The 9,508-nt window shown below is 37.5% G+C and overlaps 1 protein-coding gene across 1 annotated transcript; it reads right to left on the reverse strand.

The window, feature by feature from the left end:
• Nucleotides 1–7,289: 7,289 nt before the first annotated feature.
• On the reverse strand, nt 7,290–8,022 carry LOC122016374 (dirigent protein 2-like). The gene has a single exon (XM_042573652.1). It carries the CDS (start codon nt 7,989–7,991, stop codon nt 7,470–7,472), a length of 522 nt encoding a protein of 173 aa, XP_042429586.1. The 5' UTR covers nt 7,992–8,022; the 3' UTR covers nt 7,290–7,469.
• Between the last annotated feature and the right edge of the window lie 1,486 nt (nt 8,023–9,508).

Genomic DNA, 9,508 nt, shown 5'->3' on the forward strand with positions numbered 1-9,508 from the left:
TGCCGCTGCGAGGACAGCGTTCACAGTTGCACGCCCACCTATTAGCTGGACTCGAAGGTCCACACCAATGTATTGGATAAGACGACACGTGGATCGATCCGGTAGCTGTTTACTGACTCTGTCACGAGCGTGAGCTGAGTCCATGTGAACCCGCAGAGCCACGTGCTTCGGATGGGTAACGTTTTGGGTACATGATCAATGATGTCCAACTGTTCCCGCCTGGTCAGAGCTCGGGCCCCACATGGACGATGCTTGCAGAAATCTAATTGGCTGAAGCTAGTCGGGCCCATATAAAGGCAAGGAAAAAAATAATCATAAAATTAATTAAAGGATAAGTAATTATTTTATTATTAAAATTATTTAGTGTTATTGTGGTCCTCTCACGTGATGGACCGTTGAAGTAAAGTTAGCATTTACTTCGCATTTTGTGTGCATTAATTAATTGATATTTTTTAAAAGAAATAATTGAAGGGATAATTAAAATTGTTAGGAAAGATATTTATTGAATTCGATTACGATCAAATATTGTGGCTGTGCCAAAGAAAACAACATGACCTGAGGTTTGTTTGGCACAGAGTCTGTGAGTCTGTGACGTGGTCCACTGCAAGAAAAGTCTGCGTGGCCCATGCAATCCATCCAGCAGCCACGTACGTGTTGTGAATTGGACTTTGGACATCCAATGGTTAAAATTCTATAAAAGTTTTTTTTAATGATCTCACTATACCATATATCACATTAATCTTTTAATAATCTATTGAAATATCTTTAACAATTAAAGTTTTAAATAATTTTTATATGATCCCATTCATCATAATAATAATTACATGAATATATATATATATATATATATATATATATATTATCAATTTTAAGATAAATTTTAATACGGTTCTTAAATTATAAATTTCAAAGCTGGCCTTTACTATGATTAGGATTTTTTATTTAATTTTTTTATTTCACAAATCTATCACATAGTTTTATGACTCGTTTAAAACTTAATTCCTTTTAAAAATCTCTATTCATTATCATAAATCTTTCCAATAATTTGCTTATGTGTCTACTATATATTTACTTATTTTTATTTATATTTTTCACTTATCTTTATTTATAATTTTATTTACTATATATAATAGTAATTAATATTTTAATTTAATATTTATAATTATATTTTGTTTAAAATTTTTCTATACTTATTTATTTATATAAAAAAATAATTCGATAAAAGCAAACAACTATTTAATAAAAATATAAATTTTAAAAAATAGCTTTTATAGCAACTTTTTATAGCCATTTTTTTTAAAGTATAAATTGGTCCCAAAATTTTTGGGATCCGTTGGTTTATAAAAAAAAATTTATAAATCTCACTTGTGTAATCACTTATGTAATTGTAGGTGGGATATATATATATATATATATATATACACACACACGACTATAGGTGACACCTGACGTTAGCGACACAGTATTATGATAAATTTCATCTCTATCCTCTCTCATTTACATGTAACAAAACAACATTGTGGTAACCTCATCTCTTTTCCTCTTTCATCTATATGCAATAAAATAAAAATTTCTCTTCTCTCTTCTTTAATTGCATGTAATAATTATATGGTCAAAATCAACACCATTCAGTATCACTGTGGTGTTGTTTTTAAAAAATAACGCACATAATTGGTGCTATTTTTTAAAAACAAACATCACCTTGGTGTTGGTTTTTAAAAATCTAACGCCATTTTATTGCTAGTTTTTCAAAAAAAACACCAATTAGTACTTTTTTTATAAAACATATTGGTGTCTTCGTGTTGATTTTTAAAAATCAATAATGATGCAAAGAGATAACACCAAGGTGGTGCTAGTTTTTAAAAATCAATACCCCAGTGGTGACTAGTGTATTTAAGTTGTGGTGCTGGATTTTAAAAAATAGCATCACATTGACATACTGGTTTTTAAAAATCAATACTACAGTGGTCGTTGTATGCAATCAAAGGAGAGAGAAGATAGAATTGTGTTTTATTGTATACAGATTAGAGAGGAAAGAGATAAGATTTGTCACAACCAGTGGCAGATCCATGAATTTAAGTATGGAGGGATGATCATGATCTAAACTGAGTGTGATCAATTTTTACATGGAACAAGGGTCGGTATTCTCCATCTCTACCAATAGAATCTCATAATACCACAGGGTTACACCACCGACAATTGGGGGCGCTGGATCTGCCCCTAGCCACAACATTGTTGTCACACATTGAAAACACATTAGAAAGATCTGTAGATCCCTTGCGGTCGGCAAGAGGGGAATGAATTACCCTGCACAATAAAACAACGAATATTTTTCTCAAATTATCTGGCTTTCAAACAATTACACACTTAAAAAATTAATAATAGAATTAAAGAGGAGTACGAGACAAACAATTTACTTATTGCAAACAAAGGATTGCTACTCCAATGAAGATAAGCTTACTATGAATATCTCCTTCTTGAACAAAAAGTTGGAGGCGGAGAAGTCTCATACACAAAAAGTTGAATCCCAACAATCCTTCTCTCAAACAAAGGACCACAATTAGATTTATGGTACAGGTCTCCCCACGAACATCCGATCATCCTGACATGCTTTGGCCCTCCTCGCAAGCATCTACATCCGATCACCTTGACCTGCTCTAGGCCTCCCCACAAACATTCGATCACCTTGACCTACTTCGGGCCTCCCCGTGATCATCCGGTCATCCTGACCTGCTCCAGACCTCCCCGCGAGTATCCGGTCACCCTAACCTATAATTCGGGGTCTTCCCACAAGCATCCGATCAACTTGACCTACCCTAATCCCACCCTCAACTTTATTCAAGGTCACCCCATATGACATTTGGTCTGGACTATGACTTTGATACCATTTGTTATGCCTAAAGAATGTTCACATATCTCCACAATGACATGATATTATCTACTTTGGGCATATGCCCTCATGACTTTGCTTTTGGGCTCTCTCCAAAAGGTCTCATATCAATGGAAATATCGTACATCCCTTTAAACACGGGATCTTTACCAAATCTTTCCAATATAAAACTTTGATTGAATTCCAACATTCTATTTATAGCTCATTGATCAAAACTGACAGTTTGTTGATGCGGCACAGTCCGACCACTTGGACCCTCTCCGGGCGCCCCCAGCATGGCAAATCTCATCTTCTCGCAAACGGCTACGCAACGGAGAAGGGATAAAATTTTATCCACTTCTGAGCACCCCGACTCGCTCCGAGCGCCCGGACCTAGCAATGATCCACTCGACGAGGTGTGAGGTGCCCTGGACCAAAGTGGTATGGGTGCCCGGACACTAGTCAACTTAGAGTTGACTTTTTGTCTGGGTATTCCGCTCCAGCTTAACTCGTTTGGGTGGTCTCGGCTATCTGGAATAGGGCTCATCCGAACTCATTTTTGGACCTCCTCGAGCAAGCTTCCGCTGCGGCTTCTCGTCCCTTGAAAAATGTCGAGCGCTTCCTTCTCATCCACCAGCATATTCTTCCGTAGTACTTCGTCTCTCAGACGCACTGAGGCCGTCGATTCTCTCCCGTGTCATCCTTCTCGCTATCTGCGTCTTTCGCTTGACTTCTTATGCTTCGAAGTTACTGCACACTTAGACACAAGAATCAAATCATAACAAGACCTAACTTGACTTTAACTTGACTTGATTGATTATATTAAAACTACAAAAAAATATATATATAAAAAAAATTAAATCTAAAATAAATAATATTATATTATTATGAAAATATTTAAATTTCTTTCCCTTTAACCAAAAAAATAAAATTATAAAACTGGCATAAAAATATTTCCATTGATATAAATTTTTTTTAGTAAAATAAAAAAACTAAAATTATAAGAATTTAAATCTAAAATAAATAATATTATAATATTATAAAAATATCTAAATTCCTTTCATTTAATCATTCCCTGTCAAGTCCGAAGAAAAAGGCCATCCGTTTTTTATTAAAATAGTCAAAGATGTCCTTTTTCATTTATTATTAAAACAGGCCTATCTACCAGACTCGTTTTTATTCTTGAAAATATTTTTATTTCTAATAATATTATTGTAGCTATAATATAATACCACAAGCGTTATAATTTTATAATAATTATAATTTTATAATTATTATAATATAATATTGATCATTATTCATCCAAAATGTCTATTATAATTGATAGCAATTATCTCATCCATAATAAATTACTATTTGTAGCTGTTATAATAAAATATGAATAATTATTCATCAAAAATATATATAGTTATGAACATTAACCCCTACATCTATAATATAGTATTATGGTCCTTGGGTCATGGTATCACGATAGGACATTCAGATTATCTCCCAAGTATCCGTGGTTCGAACTCTAGTTACGGCGTATTTGCAGGAATTTTTCCTCCAAATGGAGAGCATAATCAAAAGATGCTGGGTTTCTAGGCGGGCTGCCGTGTGCGCTTCCTGATTTATCCTGGTGGCCGGTAGAAAACTTTTGTGGGATCAACCGATCACCTCAGAGATAATCAATGAGATTAACTGAGATTATTATTATTTTTTTATAACGCAGTATTATGTGATCAGGATTAAAATGTCAGGTTAGTAATTATAAATGTTAAAATAAGAATATTTTTAAAAATAAAAATATACGGGATGGCACTATTTTCATAATAAACGGAAAAGAGGCCCACGATTCTAATAAAATTGGATTTTTTTTTTTAATTTCCACATGAGAATTATAAAATGAGTAAATGAATAAAAGTGTCTATAGTTAATAAGAGAATATTAATTACTAAGTTGACTATTTTTTTAACGTATCTAACTTTTACAATACAATTAATTATCTGAACAAAATTTTTCACTGTAGGATCAATTAGGAATCACAATAGTTTTCGGGACTAAGTGCCGTGGGTAGAATAGGATATTATCATTTAAATACTTAAGATTCGATTTATAAATATGATATATTTATAATTTTTTTTTTTAAATAGGATATGTAATTAAAAGATATTAAATTTCTAGATTATCCGTCATACCTACTTTTTGATTTATAATTATCAATCATCCTAATCTCATCAATAACATTAATTAGATTTATCAATTAAAAAAATACAAGACGATAGCGTTATAAATTAAATGTCATATATGAGAATTAAACCTTATTACTTAATAAATCCGTCCGACTTTTTACCGTCGTACCATAATTCGTAAGGGAAAGTTAGACACTTTGATTAAACAGCACGTTGCGTCAATTAGGTGGTAGGAAATCATTTAAGAAACGACTTTAATTGTGGAACTATTAGTCAAAAATTTATTAAAAAAATCAGTAAATCTGGTTGATCTGATCAACTTAAATGAATTATAATATATATATATATAAAAGTTATCCTGCGGCACTCTCCGTACGATTTGATATAATGCGCATCAAAATTAGTACTGGATCGATCCACTAATCGATCCAGCGGTACTCAATCGATCAGTGGATCGATTCAACCCCGCTTCGTCTTCTCGCGTCTGTTGGATCGATCCACTAATCGATTTAGCCCCACTTGTTTTCTGGCGCCCGTTGTGCCAGTCGCGCCCTCCCACCGTCGGCGGCCTCCGGCCGCTTGCCCCCGAACTTTACTATAACCGGAGGGGAAGGTGAACCCAGGGGTTCCGGCATCCAGCAGGGCTAAAGCCGCGCTTCATCTTCTCGCGCTTGCTAGATCAATCCACTGATCGATCCAGCAAGGTTGAAGCCCCACTTCGTCTTCAAGCGTCTGCTGGATCGATCCAGCGGGGGTGAATCGATCAATGGATCGATCCACCGCACCGTTCCGCATGGATGTGTGTCGCAGAGTAATATTTTCGTATATATATATATATATATATAATATTATTAAAATATCTTTGATAAGCCAAATTCTGACTGATCCGGATGTAGCTGATGGCAGAGGAGTAATTAGGGAATAAGGGAGGTGCATTTAGGTCTTTACATGAGTTAGGGCTTTAAAGGGGGAAGAAGCACTATTAACAAGGGGGGAGGGGGGCTTCTTTGTGGTCTTCTTCCGCCGCCACCACAGATAGGGGGGAGGACGCCGGAGTCACCTTCGTCGCCTCCTTCTTCATCGCCGGCAAGCCACCTCTTCCTCTCTCCTTCTCCTCTCGCCGATAGTAACCTCCAGCCGCCACCTCCCCTCTTCTCCAAGGCCGACACCCCCTTCGTCGTCTCCGACACTGATGACACCTTTTGTCGTCTCTAGCGCCAGCCAGATTTGAGGTTCGTAGTCCTCTTCCTCCCCAATGGCTCTGTCGCATCCAACAACCTCTGCCACCGCTTCCCGCGGTCGTTGCCGAGTGCAGCGGTTACTGCCGCCGCTGCTGAGTGGCCGCTGCCGCCCTCCGATGCCACCTCCAGTCACGGACAACAACAGGCCCACAACCCTCGTCGGAGGCACAGTGTCGTCGTCATTGTCCGGTACTCTTATCGGGCGATGCGTCGGCTCTCAAGCCACCGCTAAGCCGGCCTCCGGGCTACTACTATTGCACTAATGTTGTGATCTATGTTCTGCTTTGTGTGACGTGTTCTGGCCACCGAGCCGCTGTGTTTCGTATCTCTATTATGATTGTTAGTTACTAGTATTATCCGGCCTGCGCGCCGTGGCCCGACCTGCGAGTCGTTGTAGTATTTCGGCTCAAGAGCCATCGTCATGTTTCGGCCGACATGCCGCCTCTTGGATCCGTGTTGCACTGGATTCCATGCCGTCACCCTCAGATCCGGCTCCTTGGCTGCCTCACTTTCGTCCACTCTTTAGGGTCGCGACGACTCGACCCGCATTGCGATCAGCTCACCGATCCATCCGAGGGCGTCCCTCGGGGCCAAGGTACGTTTTCGTACTCATTATTCATTTATCTTGCTGATCTACTATTATTCGATTGCTTATACATTCGTGGGATTCGCCTTGAACATCGGGGGACTAGGGACTAGGGCAACCCGATCGCTGGTTATAGGTAGCGTCGACCAGAGGACTTCGAGCGACTTGGTCAACACAGAAGACAGCTCATCATCCGGATCATGGAGATACGGTCAACATTCTAGATACATCATTCTGATAACCCCGTCTTCTCATATTCCCGATAGCATAAGACCATTTAGCACTACTCTAAAAAAATATTCAACTTTAATTTATTAGCAAAAAATCCAATGATTATCCGAATTAAAATATCAAAGGTAAAATTATTTTACAGTGATAGAACTTTAATTAAAATTATTCTAAATATTAAAGAAATTAAATTATAGATAAAATACTATTTTAATAAAAAAAAATTAAAAAAAAAGTGATACTAAAATACACCCTTGTAATTTTTGGATATTTTTAAATTTCTCCTCTCTCTTTACCAATAAGGTTATATATTACTGCATTTAAAAATAAGGACTTATTTGCTTATTCATCGCCACGGGATACATGATATCGGATTAGTGGTGTAAAATATACGCATCGAATTCCAGCAGAAGCCGCGTCGCCGGCGCCGTCAGCGGCCTGCTCACCACGTACCCCTTCGCCGACTGGAATATTCCGGTGCCCCCAACGATGCTCCGCTCCGACGTCGCAGCGCCTTCGACCACAGACCGCCCCGCGACAGCGAGCGAGCTGCCGTTGAGCTCCCCGCTGGTAAACACGAGGCTGAAGATCGTGAGGAACTCCACGTGGCCGGCGAGGGAGGAGACTTCGGCGTTGAAGCCCTGCGCGCGGCCGATAGGCGCGGAGTCCACCTCGGGGCCCTCGCGGAGCACGTCGTCGTAGACGCCCACGAAACCGAAGGCTGAGGGATCGTTGCCCCCGGCGGCCGAGACGGCGGTGGCGCCCGGGTCCCCGACGGAGAAGATCTCGTGGAGGAAGAAGTGGAGGTGAGTGGCGGTGGGTAATTGGGCCGTCGACGGCCGAGGCGCTGAGAAGAGGAGGAGGAGGAGGAGGAGTAGGTGGAGAGGAGGAGTCATTGAATTGTGAATTGCGATGCTCTAATCGCTCAATTTTAGTTCAATAAATAAGCAAACAATTAAAAGAAATAATTAATTAAGCATTGATATGGGTTGATACCTCCACTCTACTTCCGGCTCGACCATACTACTTCCTTCGGGTTTAATTCGGTAGATCTTATCATCTCTTTACATGAACGGGACTCCCATTTGTACGTCAACATCGATCAGTAAAGAGCTAATGCACGAATTAATGGAAAAAATATTATCTTTTACCAGCTAATCTCATTAACTATAGTTAGGCAATTGATATGTGTTGGAATCCAAAAATTATTTTTGTGTAATCAATAATTTAAGTTATGTCATGTGTTATTTTATTTTATAAGTGTTAGTTTAAGGGTTCAAGAAAAGTTATGTTTTATTTTTTCAGACTATTCAACCCTCCTTCTAACCGGCCGTCGCGATCCAATAATATGATCCTATAAAATTTTTTTATAGGTCACAAAGATAAATCAAAAAATATACATAGTTATCAATTTAGAAGTTTAGCATCCTTCAATTATATCTCTCATTTAAATAAATAATTTTATAGATATATCATAATTAAAATTTAAATCTTAAATATTTAGAAGACAATCTGAATATCCTACTGTCAGATTATAACCATAGGGAAGAGACCATAGGGACCTCTTCAATGAAAGAGGACTTTGAGAGAAGAGAAGTTGTCCAGATCAATTTAGTAAAATAAAAAGCACTCCTTCAAGTAATTTTAGTTACCGTTGCAGTTACCCTCTCCTACTGCACACGCCTTCTCTCTTAATGCACACGCCTTCTTTTATATATGAATGAGATACCTCCTCTATATAGGCCACCACGTGTGCTTACATGCAATAAAAGATATGAATTGGTGTAAGGTTCCTATTATTAGATATAGTGAATGGAGAAGTGGTAGCAAAGAAAAATAATTTTATTATAAATAAGATTTTTACCTTATAATAGAAGTTTAAGGTACATTGATTAATTTATATTGATTCATATATATTAATGATGTGAATAAATATATGAGAAGAGGTTCTCTCACATGGATGTTAGGATGTATACTAAAAGCCTAGCTTTTGGTATAAACATTTATCTAGAAATAAGAATCACATTGGTCAAATGTCTACATTTATGATAAATGTAGTTGTTCAATTAATTTATATTGTAGATAACATGGTGTGTGGTGTCACACACAGAGGATCATGTTATCAGTACCTTATAAATTATAAACAGTAGCTCACGACCAAGATGGAAAGGAACAAACCATTGGAAGGTCGCAGTGTAATTATGTATTAGTTTATCTTAACTATATAATTACACTAGTACACTTAGAGTGTATTGAGTATGACCATTAGAGGTCGTTTCTTTTATACTGACTTTATAAAGGAACAAAGACCTCAGTTATTATGGAAGTGTGTGCTCTTAATCCTAATATAATAACAAGCACATATATTTGATATTTATTTCTTTAATTTATCAATGGGTGAGATTTAGTTCGA

This window comes from Zingiber officinale, chromosome 8B, assembly GCF_018446385.1.
Source record: "Zingiber officinale cultivar Zhangliang chromosome 8B, Zo_v1.1, whole genome shotgun sequence".
Classification (NCBI taxonomy): Eukaryota; Viridiplantae; Streptophyta; class Magnoliopsida; order Zingiberales; family Zingiberaceae; genus Zingiber; species Zingiber officinale.

Coding starts and splice junctions, on each gene's coding strand:
- LOC122016374 (XM_042573652.1), bottom strand. CDS start 7,991: ATGACTCCTCCTCTCCACCTACTCCTCCTCCTCCTCCTCCTCTTCTCA.